General features: G+C 46.8%; 1 protein-coding gene across 2 annotated transcripts in view; it reads right to left on the bottom strand.

Annotated features, from left to right (window-relative positions):
- The window catches only part of UNC45B (unc-45 myosin chaperone B), a 40889-nt gene that overhangs the window by 12958 nt on the left and 4648 nt on the right, over positions 1–23283 (bottom strand). For both annotated transcript variants that reach the window (XM_016931992.3, XM_016931993.3), the window contains exons 5-14: positions 22784–22873; positions 21023–21190; positions 20301–20469; positions 16219–16389; positions 11590–11761; positions 7391–7691; positions 5824–5918; positions 5500–5641; positions 4292–4432; positions 1384–1511 (exon numbers count right to left, since the gene is read on the bottom strand). In XM_016931992.3, coding sequence (XP_016787481.1) covers positions 1384–1511; positions 4292–4432; positions 5500–5641; positions 5824–5918; positions 7391–7691; positions 11590–11761; positions 16219–16389; positions 20301–20469; positions 21023–21190; positions 22784–22873 — 1577 coding nt within the window. The remainder of the gene's footprint in view (positions 1–1383; positions 1512–4291; positions 4433–5499; positions 5642–5823; positions 5919–7390; positions 7692–11589; positions 11762–16218; positions 16390–20300; positions 20470–21022; positions 21191–22783; positions 22874–23283) is intronic.

Genomic DNA, 23283 nt, shown 5'->3' on the forward strand with positions numbered 1-23283 from the left:
ATTGGCTGGGAAGGAAGTGAGGCCAAGTGAGGCTGCAAAGAGCACTCCTCACTATCACTATTTAGGGACGCAACCACCCAGGAGAAGCTTTTCAACTTCAATGGATGTGCCCCAGGTCCTCTGTGATCTGGCTCTGGCCTCCTCTTTTGTCTCATCCAGCACCAGCTCTTCCTATGGATTCCCTGCCCCAGACATATTGCAGGAGAACCCCAAATTCACTCATTCTCTCTCCATCCTCAGTGTCTTTGCAGATGCTATTCTCTCTGCCTGGAACCTTCCCTCTCCTGCATTTAGGTGGCTCCTTTGCTTCCTTCAGAGCTTGAGTTGTCACATCCCCCAGGAGGCCTTACCAGCTGCCCACCCACCTCCCCTCCAGTCTGGCTGGTTGGGGAACACTGCTTGTGCTCCAACCAGCCCTTTATGCTTCCCACGTCATGGCATCCATTGCATCGGACTGTAGCTGTGATCTTGCCTGCCTCCCTGGCCAGGCTGCACACAGACTGTGCCTTTAATCTCTGAGAACAAGGTAACAAGAAGGAACAGTGGCCTCCTTTCTCCTGATACAAACTTCCACCTGTGATGACCTGCCCAACATGCCACTTCTCTTCCTTCCTTTCCTTCTTTCCCTCTTTCTTTCCTTCTCCTTCCTTCCTTCCTTTCCTTTCCCTTTCTTTCTTTTCTTTTCTCTTTCTTTCTTTCTTCTTTCCTTTCTTTCTTTCCTCTCTCTCCTTCCTTCCCTCCTTTCTTCCTTCCCTCCTTCCTTCCCTCCCTCCTTTCTTCCTCTTTCTTTCTCTCTTTCTTTTTCTTTCTTTTTCTTTCTTTCTCCTTCCTCCCTTCTTCTTTTCCCTTCCCTCCTTCCTTTTTTCCTTCCGCCATCCCTTCCTTTCTCTCTCTCTCTCTCTTTCTCTCTTTCTTTATTTCTTTTTTGTATAGAGACAGGATCTTGCTCTGTTACCCAGGCTGGAGTGCAGTAGCACCATCATCATTCACTGCAGCCCTGAACTCCTGGGCTCAAGTGATCCTCCTGCCTCAGCCTCCCAAGTAGCTGGGAGTACAGGTGCACACCACCGTGCCAGGCTAATTAAAAAATTTTTTTGTACAGATGGGGTCTCAATATGTTTCCCAAGCTAGTCTTGAATTCCTGGGCTCAAGCAATCCTCCCACCTGGGCCTCCCAAAGCCCTGGGATTACAGGCATGAGCCACCACCCCTGGTCCCATGTCACTTTTCAAAGCTGATCCCCTCATACCTTTCTCCAGGCTTTCCCAATAGTTTATCTCCTCATTTAGGCCCCCACCATTTCTATCTCCCTGCCCAGTGTGCTGCACTCCAGGCCCCTCAGCCCCCAGCCCTAGTTCCAAGCCTTGGCCCACTGCAGCCCCACCTGGCCAGCAGCTCCTTGGTCTGGTCAGTGAGGATGGCACTATCTGCTTTCACCATGCAAGCCAGGGCAGAGATGACACCCGCCTTCAGAAGCCGCTTCACCCGCATGTCTATAAAGTCCTTCTTGTCCTGAGGAGATGAAAAGATGGCAATGTGGGAGGGTCCTGGGTGCCAGGCCAATCTGTATTGGAACCAAAGATGGTGCATTTCTGAATTCTTGGGGTTGGTTGAATAATGGCCTCCAAAGATGTCCATGGCCTGGCCAGGCACAGTGGCTCATGCCTGTAATCCCAGCACTTTGGGAGGCTGAGGCGGGCGGATCACGAGGTTAGCAGATCAAGACCATCCTGGCTAACACGGTAAAACCCTGTCTCTACTAAAAATAAAAAAAATGAGCCAGGCGTGGTGGCAGGCACCTGTAGTCCCAGCTGCTCAGGAGGCTGAGGCAGGAGAATGGCATGAACCCGGGGGCGGAGCTTGCAGTGAGCCGAGATCGTACCACTGCACTCCAGCCTGGGCGACACAGCGAGACTCTGTATAAAAAAAAAAAAAAATCCATGGCCTAATCTCTGGAACCTGTGAATGTGGGACCTTACATGGCAAAAGGGATTTTGCAGACACGATTAAGTTAAGGATTTTGAGATGAGGGGGTAAGCCTAGATTTCTGTGTGGGCCCAATATAATCACCAGGATCTTTATAAGAAGGAGGCAGGAAGATCAGAGTTAGTACTAGAAGATGTAACAATGGAATGGAAGTGAGGTCAGAGTGGTTCAAGGTCACCAGCCAAAGCATGTAGGTGGCCTCTAGAAGCTGAAAAAGGCAACAAAATGATTCTCCCTTAGAGCCTCCCAAAGAAACCAGCCCTGCTAACACCTTGATTTTAGCCGAGTGAGACTCATTTTAGGACTCTTGACCTCCAGAACTATACGATTTTTAAAACCGGGCCAGGCGTGGTGGCTCCCGCCTGTAATTCCAGCACTTTGGGAGGCTGAGGTGGGTGGACCACTTGAGCCCAGGAGTTCGAGACCAGTCTGGGCAACATGGCGAAACCCCGTCTCTACTAAAAATACAAAAATTAGCTGGGCATGGTGGAGCATGTCTATAATCCCAGCTACTCAGGAGGCTGAAGCAGGAGAATTGCTTGAGCCCAAGAGGCGGAGGTTGCAGTGAGCCAAGATTGCACCACTGCACTCCGCCTGGGCGACAGAGGGAGACTCAGTCTCAAAAAAAAAAAAAAAAAAAAAAGTATAAAAATTGCGTTTTAGGCCACAGTGCTTGTGGCAATGTGTTCTAGAAACAATAGGAAACTAAGACACTTCTCCAGATTCCCTCTTCCCAAGCAACTGCCAAGGGGTATACAGCACGCCCTGCTGTCGTGTGTGATTGTCTCTCCTCTCTTCTTCCTTGCCTTACCTAATCCCAAGACAGAGCCTGAGGAGCTGATATCGTAGAAAACCAGTCCCAAAGATTCTCTCATTCACAGAGGAATGAAATAAAAGACGGATAATCCAAAAGACTAAATGATGCATATATTGTTTTTCTTGGAAAAGGCTGGGGTGGGAGTGGAGGTAGAGAGAGGGTATAGGCAGGAAAGGACACAGTGGATGAAGCCGCCATAACAATGGACTGGGTTTGCTGGAAACCCAAAGTCAACCCAGGGTTAAAGAGTCCCTACAGATAATCCTCAGAGTGAGGAGTGGTGGGGAAGGGGCTGACAACCCTGGGCAAGCCCTGGAAGCCACACTGGAACTTCACAGCCACAGCACATGCTCTGCACCCTTGCCTGGATGAAACATCATGCAGCTTTCAAAAATGATTCAGAGGCCAGGTGTGGTGGCTCACGCCTGGATTCCCAACGCTTTAGGAGGCCGAGGTGGGTGGGTCACTTGAGGTCAGGAGTTTGAGACCAGCCTGGCCAACATGGTGAAACCCTGTGTCTACTAAAAATACAAAAATTAGCTGGGAGTGGTGGCATGTGCCTGAAATTCCAGCTACTCGGGAGGCTGAGGCAGGAGAATCACTTGAACCTGGGAGGGGGAGGTTGCATTGAGCCTAGATCTCACCACTGCACTCCAGCCTGGGTGACAGAGCAAGACTCTGTCTCAAAAAATAAATAAATAAAATAAAAATGATTCAGAGAATGAGATGGCAATGTGAAAAACATATTTTTCCAAAATTGGGCACAAAATGATAAATATATTCTAATTATAACTGTGAAAGGAAAAAAGATACATAGAAAAAAAGCCTCTGGTAGGTAACATAACATCAAAATGCCAACAGCAGTCATGTGGAGATGACGTAATCATGAGTGGTTATTTTCTTTTCCCCACACTTTAACTCGTTTTGCAGCATGATTATATTACTTTGATCATTAAAAAAACTAAATGATTTTATTGGCTGGCAATATCTTGCATATATTCTTATGCAAATCACACACAAATCATATCTTCATGTGCAGGGAATTGTTGGAGAGGGTTCCAGGGGATCTGTGACTTCTGGGCTAATGCTGACCATGCCTCCCCTCTCATGATTCCTACTTAGCACCCATGTCACAAAATCCAGAAATCTGAGAAAATCAAATTGTTATCTGTTGGAGACATGAAATAAAACTGTCTTTTATCCATAAAATCAACAACACAAGTTGCAAAGTGTCCATCATGGCTCTGTTTGTTTTCTCAGACTATAAATTGTTGGATTTTTTTCAAAATAGAAAATAAAAACAAAGAAAAAGCATGAGCACCATCTGGTGGGAAAGTTTACCATTAACATATTCAATGTATGTGTATCTTACCCCCAACCACCCAAACACACACCCTGCCACTCCTGACACCACTCCTTTTGCCATTCCGCCTCCTTTGGAGGCCTAGTGGCACAGACCAGACCCCTCCCAGGTCGCGCCTGACCCTACCTTGGGGTGTTCCTCGGGCACATGCTGCTTGGAGAACTTGGCGAGCTGGACAAGCTCTGGGATGACCTCCTTGACATCGTAGCTGTTGGTGCAGTTCACCAGGGTGGTGGCCACCGAGTACAGGATGGTCTTGTCACTGGTCTGGAAGGCACAGGGTTGGGGAGAGGGAAAGCAGAAAGGAAACTTTAGGACAAACCTCTGCTTCCAGGATGCTCCCTCACGTGGCCGGCAGGTTGGTGTCGGAGGAGTGCAGCTGGTAGGGCCCATTCTGAGGAAAGACAGCAGCGCAGGAGAGGAACGGTTCTCCCCATAAAGGCAGGCAGCAGTGTCTCCTGCACCCTCCACAGTAGCTCTGACAGTATGAATAGGAGCTGTCCCACAAAGATCCTCGCTTTGCGCCTCTTCCACAAGCCCAGTCTAACACTTTCCCATCCAACTGGAGATGGGGCGGGAGCTGGACATTTTCCAGTCCTGGTGAAAATCTCTCCCATGCTTCCTCCATTTACTGGTAGAAAAGAGCCAGGGAGTTGGCCCAGCAGATGAGGAAAGGAGTCTGGGGGGGCCTGGGAGGGAGGGCAGGTTCCCAGAAAGGCCAGGCACAGCCTCTTTTATTTATTTATTTTCTTGAGGCAAGGTCTCTCTCTGTCACCCAGGCTGGAGTGCAGAGCTGGAATTCTAGCTCACTGCAGCCTCGATCTCCCAAGGCTCAAGCAGTCCTCCCACCTCAGCCTCCCAAGTAGCTGGGATTACAGGTATGTGCCACCACGCCCAGCTAATTTTTGTATTTTTTGTAGAGTTGGGGTTTCACCATGTTGCCTAGGCTGGTCCTGAACCCCAGAGCTCAAGCCATCCGCCCGCCTCAGCCTCCCGAAGTGCTGGAATTACAGGCGCGTGCTATGATGCCCTGCTTTTTTTTTTTTTTTTTTTTTTTTTTAGCTGCCTCAGGTCCTTCAAGACCTCACCTCCTGAGGGCCCCAGGAAAACAAACTGCCCTCCTGTGCATCTTCCCATCTCTGGAAGGCATTGGGAGTCGGGAGTCCATTTTACAATCAGGTAAAATGAGGGCCAGAAAGGGGGAAATAACCAATCATGTTTATACAGGGGTAAGGAGTAGAGCCAGGAGGAAGACTGGGATCCATTCCCTGTGGGTCCGGACCCAGCAGACCTTTCCTGAGGTTTGCGGTCGGGCCAGACTCCCCGACACTTGCCTTGGCCAGCTCAAACATGGCCTGCAGGGCAGGTACGTCCTGGACAAAGTCGTCCTTCACATCAGCGTCCAGCGTGAGGTAGGCCAGGCCCTCCACTGCCCAGCGCCGGGTCCGAGTGTCTATGGACGTATTGCACAGCCACCTGGAAGTGAGGAGGGAGCACACATGGGAAGGGGCCCAGGGCTAGGTCAAGAGGGTGAAGCGATTTCAGGGTGGTGAACCAGGGGTGAGGTCCCTTTCACACTCCACTAGAGCACACCCCAGAGACTCTTGCCCGGAAGGCGCGTGAGGAGATGGAGGGCCTGGGAAACACAGCCCCCTTACTTGCGACACTGTTTGGCCAGTTTTTCTGTCGACCCTTCCGCAAACTGCCTGAGACCGTAGTCTGTGCCACCTGCAGAGCCGAGCTTACAGAGTCCCTGAGGAGGAGAGGAGACAGCAGACACATGCAGGATCAGAGACACCAAGGCTTGGGGATGAAGCCTTGCTCAAACAGGTTTCTATGGCCAGAACACTTCGCCCCTCTTTCTTTGCTTGGATCCACCTCTGTGCAGACTGTAAAACTCAGCTCAGGTGTCACCTCTGCTGAGATACTTTCCCTGATGCTCTGGGTTAGGGTAGAGGCCCATAAAGTTGCAAATTCTTGACCTGCCCCCTTCCCCCACCATTTTGACCCCACAGATGTATTGTGCCTGCCATTTTGAAAAACCAGCAAGACCAAGTTAACCATATCTGAAGCTTCAATGGGGAACCTTGTTACGGCACAGAAACTGACAGAGAAATCCTATCTTCTGGATAACGGATTCAGATGTGCAAAATTTTACCCAGAGAAAATTGGACTTTTCTTAGGGGGGCAGTTTCATAAGAGAAAATTCACTTTTGTCAGAAGCTAGAATTTGTTTTTAAAAAAATGATGCTTGGTGCGGTGGCTCACGCCTGTAATCCCAGCACTTTGGAAGGCCAAGGCGGGTGGATTAGTTAGGCCAGGAGTTTGAGACCAGCCTGGCCAACGTGGTAAAACCCCATCTCTACTAAAAATACAAAAATTAGCAGGGTGTGGTGGCAGGCATCTGTAATCCCAGCTACTTGGGAGGCTGAGGCAGGAGAATCGTTTGAACCCAGGAGGCGGTGGTTGCAGTGAGCTGAGATCATGGGGGTTGCAGTGAGCCAATATCATGCCACTGGACTCCAGCCTGGGCTACAGAGGGAGACTCTGTCTGAAAAAAATAATAATAATAATAATAATTTCAGGCCAGGCACAGTGGCTTACGCCTGTAATCCCAGCACTTTGGGAGGCCCAGGGGGGTGGATCACCTGAGGTCAGGAGTTCAGGACCAGCCTGGCCAACATGGCGAAACCCCGTCTCTACTAAAAATACAAAAATTAGCTGAGTGTGGTGGCACACATCTGTAATTCCAGCTACTCTGGGGGCTGAGGCACAAGAGTCACCTGAACCTGGGAGGCGGAGGTTGCAGTGAGCTGAGATTTCGCTGCTACACTCCAGCCTAGGTGACAGAGTGAGACTCCATCTCAAAAAAACAAAAAGTAAAATGAAAGTGGAAAAAAATACCTTATAGAAACTGATTAAGGAAAGTGGCTCTTCAGAATTCGCTCTGAAAATGCATTCTGGACACAAGCTCCTCAGTGTTCATGTTCATAAGCAGGGAGACTAACGTCCTCAGGGTTAAGCAGCAGAGTTCACGGTTCTGAATCTACATCCTCACAAGCCCCCTGGATATTGCCCTGTTCTGCAGGGGTCTGTGGCTGGGTCTGATGCCCCCTTGAACCTGGTCTCCTCAAGGACAGCAGCCTCAACTCATTCATTTTGGTGTCCCTGGTGCCTGGCATGGCACCTCGTATTGAGTAGGAGGGTGGTACCGAGCCCACTCACCACCAGTGTGCGGATCTTGATCTTCTCATTTTTGGTGGTCTTGTAGATCTGTTTGAGCAGTGACACTCCATTGGTGATGATGAAGGTGGCGCGGCTGAGCTTGGTGGAGGCATGGATGAGGGCCTCCACGGCCACCAGCTGGTCCGTCTCGCGCTCTGAGCCACATAGTGCCACCATCATCTCCATCACACCTTTCAGTCCCAGCAGCTGGTTGCCCAGGTCAAAGGGGCCCTGCAGGATCCCTGACACCGTCTGGATGGCATTCAAGTTCTTGTCCATGTCCTGGGGGTCAAACTTGCCCCTAAAACAAAGGACAAGGGTGGTCAAGAGAACTGGTCCAAGAGAATGGAAAGAGTGTGAGATTTGGAGGCAGTAGGATTTGGATTTGCATCCTGGCTCCACCACTCATGTGCTGTGTGATATCGGGCAATTCAGCGAACCTCTCTGAGCCTCAGCTCCTGTAAACTGAGGATAGTACTACTAGTTCTCAGAGTTGTGGTGAGGATAAATGACATAACAGCTGTGTCACAGAGTGTGCCTCTGGGAAATACACTCTGACTCAGGGATTGACATGCAGGAAGTTTATTAGAGAGAGCTCTTGGGAAGAGAAGGAAGCAGGACTGGGGCAGAGGGAGGCATTTTGCAGCTACCACAAAGCCTCAGCCTCCAAGAAGTTCTGGAGCTGGAAGACCCTTCACAGTTGTTCCAAGTTAGAGTGAGTCTTTTTCTTTTTTTTTTTTGAGACTGAGTCTTGCTCGTTGCTGGAGTGCACTGCTGCCATCATAGCTTACTGTGACCTCAAACCCCTAAGCTCAAGCAATCCTCCCACCTCAGCCTCCTGAGCAGTTGAGACTACAGATGCACACAATCATGCTCAGACAATTGTTTAAATTTTTTTGTAGAGATGGGATCTTGCTATGTTGCCCAAGCTGATCTCAAACTCCTGGCCTCAGATGATCTTTCCACCTGGCCTCCCAAAGCACTGGTATTATAGGTCTGAGTCACCTCAACTAGCCTGGTGTGAGTGTTTGCATACTGGCTTCCCTGGGAAGGGTGAAACAGCTCTCCCCAGGTGAGACAAGTCCCAAAGAGAGATAACAGCTGAGATCTATCAGCTGACAGCCTTTCCAGCAGCTGCTGTGTCTGGGAGGACAGTACAGCATTGACAACAACACAAAAAGGCCTAGCGTGATGCCCGGCACACTGTGTCTCTCTGTGACATGGCCTGGGCCAGTCACTCCCCTCTGGTGATCTGGTCTTAGTCCCTTCCCCTGTTGGTGAGCACGTGGGCTAGATATCCAGGAACGTTCTGCCTTGCTTTCAGAATCTATTATCATCTACTCTAGGGGAGAATCTCTGCGTGGGAATGTCAGAGGTGACATGCCTTCTGATGCTTCTCATCTGCCCAGGTTGGTGCATTGTAGGAAACAGGGCAGATGTGCACAGTGGAAATGCAGCTGTGTATAAATGCAAGAAGGCAGCGTGGACTGGTCAGGAGAACTCCACACCAAGAGTCCAAGACCTGGGCTCTGGTCCCATGTCTGCCTCTGATTGCTGGAGGATCTCAGGCAAGTTCCCCTGGGGAAGAGGACTCAGCTTTGGAAGCTCTGAGAGCCCCTCCAGCTTGAGCATCCCATGTCCTGTGCCTCATCTCTCCACTCAGTGCCCAGGGAACCAGCATCCTTCGTAATTAGTTGGGGTCTGACCTTTGAGCTGGCACTGGGTCCCCACACAGCCCCCGCCCCTGATGAAGTGGGATTTATTCCACTCTTGCTAGGGGCAGGCTGGGGCGCCATTTGATGAAGGCAGTGACCCCTCCTCTCAGCATTCCACAGGCTGACAGGAGGGTCCTCAATCAACAAGCCCAAACAAGAACTAGCTGGATGACAGGTAATGGGAGTCAGTTGGGGACCTCACGAGGGACTCAAGAAGTCAGCAAGAAAAGTTGAAACTGAGGTAGAGAAAGACAGAAGCCTTGAAAAGACCTAAGTGAACCAAAGTCAGGGTGAGCAGAAGCCATGGGGTAGAGAAGGAGTTGGCAAATCCAGGGAGTTGAGAATAGCTTTCACATTATTTTATTTTATTTGAGACGGGGTCTCACTCTCTTACCTAGGCTGGAGTGCAGTAGTGCCTTCACGGCTCATTGCAGCCTTGACCTCCTGGGCTCAAGTGATCCTCCTACCTCAGCTTCCCAAGTAGCTGAGACTACAGGGGTGTGCCACCACACTTGACTCATTTTTAATTTTTTTTTTTTTTTTTTTTTTTTTTTTTTTTTTTTTTTAAGAGATGAGGGTCTCTCTACATTGCCTGGGTTGGTCTCAAACTCCTGGTCTCAGGCAATTCTCCCACATCGGCCTCCCAAAATGCTAGGATTACAGGCATGAGCCACCACACCTGGCCAACAGCTTTTTGCCTTTCTTTTTTCTTTTTGAGATGGAGACTTGCTCTGTCACCCAGGCTGGAGTGCAGTGGTGCGATCTTGGCTCACTACAACCTCTACCTCCTGGGTTCAAGCGATTCTTCTGCCTCAGCCTCCCTAGTAGCTGAGATTACAGGCATGTGCCACCATACTCGGCTAATTTTTGGTATTTTTAGTAGAGATGGGGTTTCACCATGTTGGTCAGGCTGGTCTTGAACTCCTGACCTCAGGTGATCCGCGCTCCTCGGCATCCCAAAGTGCTGGGATTACAGGCGTGAGCCACTGTGCCCAGCCAGCTTTTTGCATTTTAAAGGATTTTTAAAAATATGTTGACAGAGACTTATCTGTCCCACAAATACTAAAATATTTACTCTCTGGCCCTTCATAGAAAAAGTTTGTTGACCCCTGGAATATAGAAAGGAAAAGCAGAGTAAAGGCAACGTCTTCACCCACCTAAGACTCACCTGGAGTGCTTTTAAGCATGCAGCTTCCTGAGCCACACCCCAAACTACCGAGTCAAGAGGGGATGTCTCAGAAATCTGAATAATTTACAAGTCTGGGAATCATTGCAATAAATAATTAAAAGGTCATGCACTGGAGTCACACTGATGCTGGAGCACCAGTGAGGAGACTCAGGAACTGCAGCTGCTGAGGGTCCTAACCCCTGTCTAGCTCTGCAAAGCCACATGAATCTTAGTCTTGAAAGAACCGGGCCTCCCTCCTTGACAAGCTGACATGTGTTCCTTTCAACCACAGAAGCCAGTGGTAGGTGTAAAATATGTCCATGGCTGGGCAAGGTAGCTGATGCCTGTAATCCCGGCACTTTGGGAGGCGGAGGCAGGACGATTGCTTGAGCTTGGGAGTTCAAGACCAGCCTGGGAAACACAGCAAAACAAAAAATACAAAAATTAGCCAGGCGTGGTAGTGCACACTTATAGTCTCAGCTACTTGGGAGGCTGAGGCAGAGGCAGGAGGATCACTTGAGCCCAGCAGGCTGAGGCTGCAGTGAGTCATGATCATGCCACTGCACTCCAGCCTGGGTGACAGAAAAAAAAAAAAAATTAGCCCAGCATGGTGGCAATTGCCTGTAGTCCCAGCTACCCTGGGAGGCTGAGGTAGGAGGATTACATGAGCCCAAAAGTTCGAGGCTGCAGTGAGCTATGATTGTGTCACTGCACTCCAGCCTGGGGAACAGAGACTCTGTCTCAAAAAATAAATAAAATAAAATATGTCCAAAGATATGTTGACACCCCTGCCTTCAAAAGCTGAAACCTAATTTCTTCCCCTTAAACATAGGTCAAACTTACTGACTTGCTTCTAACGAACAGAATGTGGCGGAAGTGATGACATGTATCTTCTGAGGCTAGATAGAGAAGACATCTCCCTGCTGCCTTGCTCTGTCTTGGCTCTCTTACTGTGGCATGCCAGCGGCATGCAGTGAAGACGCTTCAGCAGGCTGCAGAGAGGTCTGCAGGGAGAGGAACCAAGGCCTCCCACCAACAGCCAGCACCAGTGTGCCAGCTGTGTGAGTCCACCATCTTGGAAGCATTTTCCAGCCCCAGTCAAGCCTCCAGATGGCTGCAGCCCCAGCCAGCATATGACTGTAACTTCATGAAAGACCATAAGCCAGAGCCACCCAGCCAAACCACTCCCAAATTTCTGTTCTGGTGTGAGATAATAAAACATTATTGTTTGAGCTGCTAAATTTTGAGATAATTTGTTACACAGCCATAGATAACCAAGACAGAGCCTGACCCTGTGAGGCCTCCAGGAAACTTACGTGATGTATTCCTCACAGATCTTGCGGAAGTGATCGCGCTCCGGGTCACAGCGCAGGTCATCATAGAGCTTGTTGATGAGGATAGAGGCCAGCATGCGGGTGTTGTCAGTCAGGGGCAGGCAGGACGGCAGATCTGGAACCTGCCCCACAACCTTCAGGATCTTCCTCAGACCTGCAGGGTAGACAGTGGCAAGCCTAAGATTCCTGCTGGGCTCCATCCTCACACACACCTCTCCCTCAGTGACTTGTTATCATCAGCTTCTCTCCAGCCCTGTCTGTAGAAAACATGTGGTTCATCCAGAATGAAAGGCCCTAGAATGGGGTCAAAGGACCCAGGTTATACACCTGACACTGCCCCCAACTTGACCAATTCACCTCCCTCTAGGGGCCTCTATTTTCATGTGTACAAAATCAGGACTAGTTGATCTCAGAGGACTCTACCAGTGCTGACATTCCATGGGCTGATGTATAGTCTTCTCCAAATACTATTTCATATTCCCTTCCTCAAGCCTCAGCTTCTTCATTTGTAAAATGGGAATAATACTACCTACCTCATAAAGTTTGAGGGCTCCATGAGATAATGTATGGAAACTCTACTATCAATCCAGACACACTACTATCACTCAATAAATGTTTATTATTGAGTGTGTATTTATTAAGTATTTAGTAAATGCCATATTTACATTTATGATGATGATGATGATGTCTTCTCATCTCTTCTGTTGAAAAATCTTCAATGGCTTCCTATTACCGTCGGGCAAATTCAACAGTCATGTCTTAGTTAAATAAATGAGCACCTTTGGGGTACTGGCTACCAAAATAACAGATACAACCCTGACCTCCAAAAGCTCACAATACAATAGGGAAAACTGACATACGAAGATTGCAATGAGATGTGATAAGTATAGAAGGGTAACACTGAAGATGAGGTGATTCACTTCAACAAAATAAGATCTGCAATTTATTCTGAGCACTTACTACGTGCCAAGAGCTTTATACACATTCACTTCATCTAATCCTAACAATAACCCTGCTGGTTAGGAATCATTATTTCCATCTTTCAGAGGAGAAAAACAAGACTTAGAGAAGTCAAGTAAGTTGCCCAGCACAAGTCAAGTAAGTTGCCCAGTGACATAGCAAGGACACGCTCCCAATCCCGTCTGATTTCAAAGCCTGTGATGTTAGCTGTTACACTATGTTGCCTCTGGGGCAACAGAGAGATGGATTTCGGAGCCAGGTTTTAGAGGTGGCTTGGAGCTGGTCAGGCCTTGGGTAGTATAGGGAAGTGGGAGGAAGAACATTCCAGGTAAAAGCTGGGAGGCATGAAACTCTAGATGTTAGGAGGGAATTAAAAGTGCCTGGAACCAGCCTGGCCAACATGGCAAAACCCCGCCTCTACTAAAAATACAAAAAAATTAGCTGGGCATGGTGGCGGGCACCTGTAATCCCAGCTGCTTGGGAGACTGAGGCAGGAGAACTCAGGAGGTACAGGTTTCAGTGAGCCAAGATCACGCCATTGCACTCCAGCCAGGGCTACAAGGGCAAAACTCCGTCTCAAAAAAAAAAAAAAAAAAAAGCGCCTGGAAGTGGCTTGGTGGCTCATGCCTGTAATTCCAGCACTTTGGTTAGGCCGAGGTGGGAGGACCACTTGAGCCCAGGAGTTTGAGACCAGCCCAGGCAACAGACCCATCTTCCCATATGAAAGAAAAAGAAAAAGAAAGTGCCTGGCAGTAAATTTTGTGCTATGTACATTTTACCACTTAAAGGAAAACTTCTGTTTCCTCCCTAAACTACTTCTACTCTCAGAGCTTACTTCTGACACTGGATGGGAGTCCTACAATTCAACGCTGACACTAACCACTTGGGGTTAGCACAGACTCCACAGGTTAAGGGCTCAATCCCACAAGACTACCCTCCTTCGGATGCCAGCCTCAAGTCCAAGTTGCCACCTGTGCTTCTGACTGGCCAACTATAAATCAGAGATTCCCATGACCCTCTCCCTCAGGTTTGATAATTTGCTAGAATGGCTCACAGAACTCAGAAAACCAGTTTAGTTACTAGATTACCAATTTATTATTTAAACAACAACAATAACAAAAACAGAAACTCAGGAACAGCCAGATGGAAGAGATGCAGAGGGCAAGGAATTATTGGCAAGGGGCGTGGCACTTCCATGCCCTCTCCAGGTAGCCATCCCTCCAGCACCTCCATGTGTTCACCAACTTGGGAGCACTTTAAGCCCCTTTGGCTAGGGATTTTTTTAAAATAGAGGCTTCATTATGTAGGCACGGTTGATTAAATCATTAGTTATTAGTGATGAATCCCACCTCCAGCCCCTCTCCCCTTCCTGGAGGTAAGGGGTGGCGGGCTGAAAGTTCCAATCTTGTAATTGCATGGTTGTTTCCCCTGGCAACCAGCCCCCATTCTGACATTCTGAGGTTATCTAGGGGATCCCAGCCACCAGTTATTACATGAGCATACAAAAAGATACTTATCACTTCAGAGGTTAGCTGTGTGCCAGGAAACAGCAGCAGAGACCAAATATGTGTATTTCTTATTATGCAACAACCATGCATTTAAAAAGTGCTCAGTAGGGCTGGGGAGTAACAGGAAGTGCCTGATGAGCCAACACAGACTCCCCAGCCTGGGTCCTAAAAGCATCCCTCAAATGCCCCTCTCCAATCTCATCTCCCAGTCTCCCCTTCCATTCTTGCCCACACCTTGAGCATCTCATTTCTCTTCTGTTCAAACACTCTAGACCTTCCTCCTGTCTATCTTTGCCCCTTCTCTCACCCAGAAGCTCACTTTGGGTTTGACATCCTGACAGCTCCCTTACCGTGCCTCCCAGCCCAGTTTGCACAACACATAACACCTCAACATTGCAGCTTTGTATTCAAATATCTGAATTTTTAAATCCACATTATTTTTACCCAAGTGTTGTCCATGTTGGTGCCCTTTACAAAAAGAACAGAATAAAAAATACTGCTCTCTACCTGTCCCATCCCATAACATGTGGATGAGCCTAGATCCTGGTGCTGAGAGAGAAGATCTGTTGTTAACGCTCACGTTTCATGACACATGTGGAGAAGACCAGAATGAGGCAGGGAGGAAGTGGGGTTTGGGCATTTAGCAGTAGGGTAATGTGTTAAAGTCTAAGCACTTGCACATGCACTTTGCTGAGGTCTATAAAAACCAAACAAGGGAAGCGCAATATCAAAAGACATTCTTTAAGCTGGGAAGAGCTGATCTGAATCTTTTAGAACAAGGTATAGTCTGTGTGTCATAAAACCTATGGAAGAATTTACCATAGCAGATCATGAAACCACAGGTATGATTCCTTAACAATCAAAGAAGTTGATTGAGGAGAGGGGTAACACCTCGGAGCTGACAAATTGAGTGACTGTCTGCTAGAACACGTGAAAGGAAAATAAAATCTTGGCCCGGTGCCATGGCTCGCGCCTGTAATTCCAGCACTTTGGGAGGCCGAGGTGGGAGGATCACTTGAACCCAGGAGTTTGAGACCAGCCTGGGCAACATAGTGAAACCACATCTCTACAAAAGAAAAACGTTAGCCCGGCATGATGGTGCGTGCCTGTGGTCCCAGCTACTCGGGAGGCTGAGGGGTAGGAAGATCACTGCAGCCCAGGAGTTTGAGGTTGCAGTGACTATGATCACGCCACTGCACTCTGGCATGAGCAACAGAGTGAGACTCTGTCTCTAAAAAGAAATAAATAGATAGATACACAAAAATAAAATCTTGGGACCCCCAACTCCCTAAACCAAAGGAAAAAAATTAAGCTGAAAGCTGAATCATGGCAAGAAACTGCCTTTCCTTTTATTCCTAAGCAGATAGCTACAGATAAAAGGTTAAATATCTCCAAAGGTTTAATAAATTACTCTAGTGCTTAAATATGTCCATTCTATGTTCACCTTATCTTATGTAAAGTGGTCATTTACTGAGCAGGAGACAAATATGTAATTGACTATTTGACTATTCCCCTACCTCCTCCTTTCTCTTCCAACATGTGCATTCATGTAATGTGACCACACCCTCCCTCTTTCCCCTCCAGGCTGTCTTTCCCCTTGAAATATTGAAGCCCTTAAAATCATCTTTGGAGAAAGGCTCAGACCACAGACTGTTTCTGTGATTCTGTGTTTCCTCTCTGCGGGGCATGTCCGTAATCTTGGCAAAATAAACTTCTAAATTGATTGAGACCTGTCTCAGATACTTTTGGGTTTACAAACATTCTCACTGTGCTTTATATAAACTATACTTGATGCAATTTCCTCCCTTTTGAAAGGCCTGTGAAGTATTTTACCAACCATGAGACTTCTGGAATTTTATCCTGTGGTTGGTGGAGTCCTTGTCCCCATTTGCTAGGATGCTTCACCCACATGTTTTGGGGATGTGTTTGGGCACTTCCTGGGCATGTTCAGGCTCTGAATTCAGAGCCTTGACCTGCGCCTTCACAGGCCCACTGGTGGATCCTGATGGGCCAATGCCTTTTCTCATCTTTTCAGTTAGAACTGAAGACCCCTTCAAGAGCCTCACATCTTCCATTTTCTGTTCAGTGCCCTGGGGCCCACTTAAAAGGCTTGAGCAAGCCCCAAACCTTCCCCTCTTCTCACCATTATCCACCACATAGATGGTACGTGAGTTGTCATGAATGGCAAGGTCCTTCCTGGGGACATTCTTATTGAGCAGGTTCAGCGCCTGATCCCTGCCCTGGCCAGACACCTTCTTGCTGACTAGCATGTCCAGCAGGTGGCTGGTGATCTGCTTCAGGTCCTTCTTGGTGTCTGAAGAAAAAGAGGACAGGGGTAAGTAGAGAGGGGTAGGAAATCTCACATATATATGACCAAGAAGAGCAGCAGCTTCTAGACTCTGGAAGTACTGAATCCACTACTCCCTGAATATGTGAATTCCCAGGGGAGTATAGTGTTGCCCATCTCACCTGGAAAAAGGGAGAGAAATCCCTAGACAACACCCCCAAGTGGTCCTCCAGCCACCCTGAACCCTGACTTCTACAACAGCTCATTCCATCCTTGAGCAGTTCAGATTCTTAGAAAGTTCTTCACTCCGACCAGTGACTGGCAGAGATCCAGGGATGCTTTATGTGGTTTCTAATAAACTGATTTAATAAAATGCTTTCCAGAAGGGGAATTTATACTTTTTAGGGACATTTCACTCCCCACAGATTCAGGCATGCTGGGAGCCTAAATTCAAGCTTTTGCCTGTGACGCCGGGACTTCCTGCCCACTGGTAGATCTTAAAAGGCAAATGCCTTTTTTTCTGATTTTGCCCTCCCAGATACTTAGAGATTTTTGCTCTCATTCTAGGATGGAGCCCAAAGGCAGGCAAACCAAAAAGTAAAGCTCTCCAAACCATGTCAGATAAATAACTGATGAAGGAATACAGCTCCATCGCCTAAAGAAGGAAAGATGTAAGCAGATGTGACAGCTCATCTTCAGACAGAGGCATGTCATGAGAGTGAGATAACAGACTCCTTCTGTGAGGCTCCAGAGGGCAGACTTTGGACCAGAGGCAGATGGAAGCTACAAGGGGATAGAGTGGAAATCAATATGTGGAAGAATTTTGTAGCAGAGATGTTCAACCCAAGGAAGTCATGGAAGATTGTGAATTGGTGTCTCCCTGGGAAACACGACACTCATTATAAATGTTCTTGGGTAATCTCCTCCAACACTGGCCCTGGGCTGCTTATGTGACCTGTGGCACAACCAGAGGCTTACATGGCACTTGCACATTGGGGCTTGTCCATTTAGAATCCAGCCACCATGTTCTATAGAAACCCAAGCTGGCCACTAGCAAGGCCACAAGATCAACAAGGTCACAAGGCCACAAGGTCAACATTTCCAGTTGACTGCCAGCCACACAAGCAGGGCCATCTTGGATCTTCCAAAAATTCTAGCTCAGAAAAGGAAAGTGACTAGCTGACCATTATAATAATAGTAAGTCAGAGTCACATCAAGAATCCAGGACTTCAGGGCTGGGCGCAGTGGCCTGTAATCCCAATATTTTGGGAGGCCACAGCAGGAGGATCACTTGAGGCCAGGGGTTTGAGACCAGCCTGGGCAAGAAAGTGAGACCCTGTCTCTATGAAAAATTTAAAAATTAGCCAGGCATGGTGGCATTAGCCTGTAGTTCTAGTAACTCCAGAAGCTGAGGTGGAAGGATTGAGCCCAGAAGTTTGAGGCTGCAGTGAGCTGTGATTGCATTACTACAGTCCAGCCTGAATGATAGACAAGACTCTGTCTCAAAGCAAACAAACAACAACAAAAAAACTCTTATAGACAAATAAGAACAACATTAAGAAATAGGTAACAACATGAACAAACTATCCAAAGACAAAGGAATCCAAATGGCTAATAAAGATACAGAAAAATGATCAATCTGATGAATAATTTAGTTTGAATCTAACACGATAATTTTTAATCTACTGGATAGGCAAATATCTTTAAGAAGGATAGCATTCAAATCTGATGAGAATGTGTTAAAATGGAGACTCTCATCATTGCTTGTGAGAGTATAAATTGATGCAGCCTCTCAGAAAGGAATTAGAGAGCAAGATATAGAAAGAACATTAGTTATTCTCATAGCCTTTGACCCAGTGCTCCTTTTCTAGGAATTTGACCCCAGGAAATAATTATAAATGTGGCCAGGTATGGTGGCTCACACCTGTAATCCCAGTACTTTGGGAGGCAGAGGCGGGCGGATCACCTGAGCTCAGGAGTTTGACACCAGCCTGGCCAACATGGCAAAACCCCATCTCTACTAAAAATACAAAAATTAGCAGAGGCTGAGGCAGGAGAATCGCTTAAACCCGGGAGGTGGAGGTTGCAATGAGCTGAGATCGTGCCACCGCACTCCAGCCTGGGCAACAGAGCAAGACTCCATCTCAATAAATAAATAAATAAATATAAATAAATAAAAATAAATTATAAATGCAAGCATAGATGCAAAAATGGCTCCTGGAGAGTTTTGTATAAACATGCAAATTGGAAATAACTGGAATCTCCAATAATATAGAGCTGATTGATGAATAATCCATACAAGGGAAGATTATGATATTCTTGAAAATAAAGTTTTCTGAGTGAACCTGCCTCTTTGGCCCTCCCAGCCAGAGCAATATCTTCTAAATTGATGCCTAGGACCTGGATGTGCAGGGAGAAGCATGAGTCTGTATGTGCATATGCAGGAAACAAATGTAAAATTAATTATTAAAATCAAAGGAATCCTTTTTAAGAATATTAAATGGTATGCAATATTAATATAATGCTCAGTGCAGAAAAAAACATATAACTATTCATAGCAGAATTCCAATTTTGTTAAATATTGATGGTTTAAAAAAAAAGAGAGGAAAGATACATGTGGTAATGGTAATAGTGATTACCTGAATGGGTAATTATAGGCATTTATTCTCTTTTTACATAGTTCTATATTTTCCCAAATGTCTTCAATAAGCCTCTGTTACATTTTTTAAGCTGTGGTAAAATTTAAATAAAATTTACCATTTTAACCTTTTTTTTTTGAGATGGAGTCTCACTCTGTCATCCGGGTTGGAGTGCAGTGGTGCAATCTCGGCTCACTGCAAACTTCGCCTCCCCGGCTCAAACGATTCTTCTGCTTCAGCCTCCCAAGTAGCTGGGATTACAGGCATGCGCCACCATGCCCAGCTACTTTTTGTATTTTTAATAGAGACAGGTTTTCACCATGTTGGTCAGGCTGGTCTTGAACTCCTGACCTCATGATCCATCCACCTCGGCCTCCCAAATTGCTGTGATTACAGGTGTAAGTCGCTGCGCCTGGCCCCATTTTAACCATTTTTAAGTGTTCAGTTCAGTGGCATTAAGTATATTCACATCATTGTGCAAACATCACCACAATCTATCCACAGAATGTTTTTCATCTTGCAAAACTGAAACTTTGTCCCCATTAGAAAATAACCCCCCATTTCCCCTCTTCCATCCTCTGCCAAACACTATTCTACTTTCCATCTCCATGAATTTGACTACTCTAAGTATCTCATATGAGTGGATTCATGCAGTATTTGTCTTTTTGTGGCTGGCTTATTTCACTAGCATAATGTCCTCGATGTTCATTGACGTTGTTGCATGTGTCAAATTTTCCTTTCTTTTAAGGCTGACTAATATTTCATTGTATGTATATACCATATTTTGCTCATCCAGTCACCCACCAATAGACGCTTGAGTTGTATCCATCTTTTAGCAATTGTGAATATTGCAGCTATGCCTGTTACTTTTATAATCAGAAAATACATATAACAGGCCAGGTGCAGTGGCTCACGCCTGTAATCCCAGCACTTTGGGAAGCCAAGGCAGGCAGATCACCTGAGGTCTGGAGTTTTAAACCAGCCTGGCCAACATGAAGAAACCCTGTCTCTACTAAAAATACAAAAATTAGGCAGGCATGATGGTGTGTGCCTGTAGTCCCAGATACTCGGGAGGCTGAGGCAGGAGAAGTGCTTGAACCCAGGAGGCTGCAGTGAGTCTAGATCGCGCTACTGCACTCCAGCCTGGGTGACAGAGTAAGACCCCATCTCAAAAAAAGAGAAGAAAAGAAAATACATAAAACCAAGCCACCCCCACATACAGGAAATTCTCAGTCTGAGGTAGCAACTGACCTTTTCTTTCCCCATCCCCTTGAATCAAAACTGAAGAATGTTTCCTACCTAGAACCAGGGCCTCCTCCTTCCCTCGATGCGCCCGCTTGTCCTCCCCAGACAAGGAGTCAATGATGGCTTGGAGCAGGTTGCAGACAGCCAGAGACATCTCCTCATTCTTCACGGCCATGAGGCTACAGATTCGGTCTATCCACACTGCATGCAGAATCACTGTGGCCTAGAAACCCAGCAAGAACCATGGTCAGCTGCCTTGCCCCTCCCTTCTAGCTGCCATGCAGGTTAGAGAGGGTGTGATAATCCTCCCCACCCCATCCCATGCAGTAGAGAAATCAGCCCAGGCAGCCATTGCCTCATGGGCCCCTCTGTCCTGGAAACCTCTTGACACAAGCCATGCCCATCTCTGGAGGTCAGAGCTGTGCCATCCAATACAGTGACCACTGGCCACATGGGGCCGTTGAGCTCTTGCACGGTGGCAGGACCATATGGAGATATGCTGTAGTGTAAAATACACACTGGGTTTCAAAGACTTAGCATGAAAAAATGTAAAATATCATAGCCTTTGCATTCATCACTTCTGCCTTAAGCACTTTCAGTAACTTGTCTTTGCTTAGTCAAACCCATTTCCAACTGAAAGGGAAAAAGAGACTGGAGCACCCTTTGACTTTTTATCTGGTTCCACTGATGCCAGCCACAGCCCTGGCCACACGTCACCCTCCGGATCCTTGGACAGGCAGTCATCTGCTCCACATGCCCCACAGCTGGGCACTTACTCTGGCTTGGTGGCCGCTGCACATGCCCGACAGGGTCCGCACTGCAGCCAGCACCAGCTCAGGCTTCTTAGTGTCCAGAAGCTGCAGTAGCAAGGCTACTCCATTGTTCTGGAAGATCTTCTCAGCCCCTGCTTCCTCACGGCCTAGGACAATGAGATTGTTGGCAGCCTGAAGGAGGAAGAGGCAATAAGGGTTACGAGGGAGGTACGGCCACCCAGGCCTGGACCATGGGCCAAGTACAAGAAGAGCCAGTGCAAAGACTGGATCTTCAGAACATTGTTCTATTATCTCACCTTGGTAATCCTCCTCCTGGAAACACAGCCCAAGAACATAATTCAAGAAAAAAAGCCAAGTAATTTGCATCAAGACCAACTGGATGAAATATATTGCAGCCATTAAAGTCATGAATAAAAAGACTAAGAGCAATGGAAAAAGCATTGGTGTGCAGAATCAGGATCAAATGTTTACTCCAATTGCACTTATGTTAAAATAAAGATGTATATAATGCTTACAGAGAAGGACTAGAAAAAAGGTGGAGAAATGAAGTGTTTTTACACGGAGAATCATTTCCTTAAACATTTTGTTGATTTTCCTGTTCAGGGAAATCTGAAGTTCCCGGGAAGTGAGCAGCAAAAACACTAGATGGGACCTGAAAGCCCTGGGTTTGAGTTCTGATTCTGCTCCCTGCTAGCTGTATGAGCTTGGGTGAGTCACGGCACTTCTCTGGACCCCAGACTCCTCATCTGTAAATTTAGGCAGTTGAGTAAGCAGGTTCCCAAGTCTCTTCCCACCTAAAGCCTTCCAACTTAAGGATGTATGAACCTTAAAATAAAAGGCTCCAGGTCTCAAGCAGGACCTGAGAACCCAGGGCTGAGAAGCACAGGAGGTGGAAGAAGGGGAAGGGGAGGAGGTGGGCAAAGAGATGTTGAGTTGGGTGCTGGGGAGAGGGCTGATTAGAGAATTCCAGGCAAGCGTGACCAGAACCATCACTATCAACTAAGGGCTTTGTACTTTTCCAAAAAAAAAAAAAAACAAATAAACAAAAAAAACAAACCAAAAAACTTTGTTTTATCTGTAACAACTTATTATGTTCTCACAAGAGTTTGTTAGGAAAGATATTTGCCTAGTTTATGGATTTATTGAACATGAAACTAGCAAAAATTCCCCATTGTCTCTCAAGTTCTTGCAAATGTAAAACACTCGAATGTTCAATTTTTTTCCACTGCAGAAACACTAGAAGGAAACATTAAAAAAAAAGGTAACAAGTTTGGTTAAGAGGATGATTATGTTGGTAAATATTTAAATTTTTCAGAATGACTTCTTTCAATATTTTTTAATGAAATAAAACATTATTTTAATGGGCCCGTTATTTCTTAGGGCCGAAATTATAGTGAGGCCAGTGAGGTACTTGCCTTGGGTGCAAAATTTAAAGGGGGCACCAAAGAACTCAATAATCGAATAATAATCAATGCTATATTTTTAAAAATCAAAATCAATGCCAGAAAAATCCATGATGAACAAAACATCAAAATTTCAAATAAAGACAGGATCCAACCTTGCTGCATGACTCTCCTCACTAGATTCACCCAAATCTCAGTCCTTCTTATGGTTTACACTGTGTTCCAATGTGCTTAACCTTTGGCCAATTTTCCTTCCTGGGCTGCAAAGACAGGCCTCCGGTCCCCCTTCCCCCTCGGAATGATGTCACTGTCCAGACTGGCGGGTCCTTCTGCTGGCTGGATGGCACTGGCCAGCACTCACCTTTTCCCGCTTATCAGCCTCACTGTTTTCATCCAAGAGGATCTCAAACATCTTCTGTACCCTCGAGTCTGTGGAGAACTGCACTCGGAGCTGAGGAGAGAGGAGGGAGTGGGGAAGGAGGCAGGTGGGGTCCACGTCATTTCAGCTCCACATTCAGTTCATCTCAGTAAATATCAGGGTGTCTACTCTGGGCTCCCACACATGCGTTCATTCATGTATTCATTCGACAAACATTTACTGGATAAGTACGATGAATTAATAAATACAATAGAATTGTGAACAAAATCAAGTCCTTGCCCCTGAAGGCTCACCATCTGGTTACATTTGTTATCCCATTTAGACATCACAATAGTCTGGGAAGGAATAAAGGATCTTCAGCCAAGTTTTAGAGTCTAGTAAACAATCTGCTATTAGACATTTAAATAGGGATAAAACAGAAATATGTCTCCATACTCAGAATCCTGAAGCAGCTTTCTTTTTTTTCTTTTTAACACACTTGA

The sequence above is a fragment of the Pan troglodytes genome, chromosome 19, assembly GCF_028858775.2.
Source record: "Pan troglodytes isolate AG18354 chromosome 19, NHGRI_mPanTro3-v2.0_pri, whole genome shotgun sequence".
Taxonomy (NCBI): domain Eukaryota; kingdom Metazoa; phylum Chordata; class Mammalia; order Primates; family Hominidae; genus Pan; species Pan troglodytes.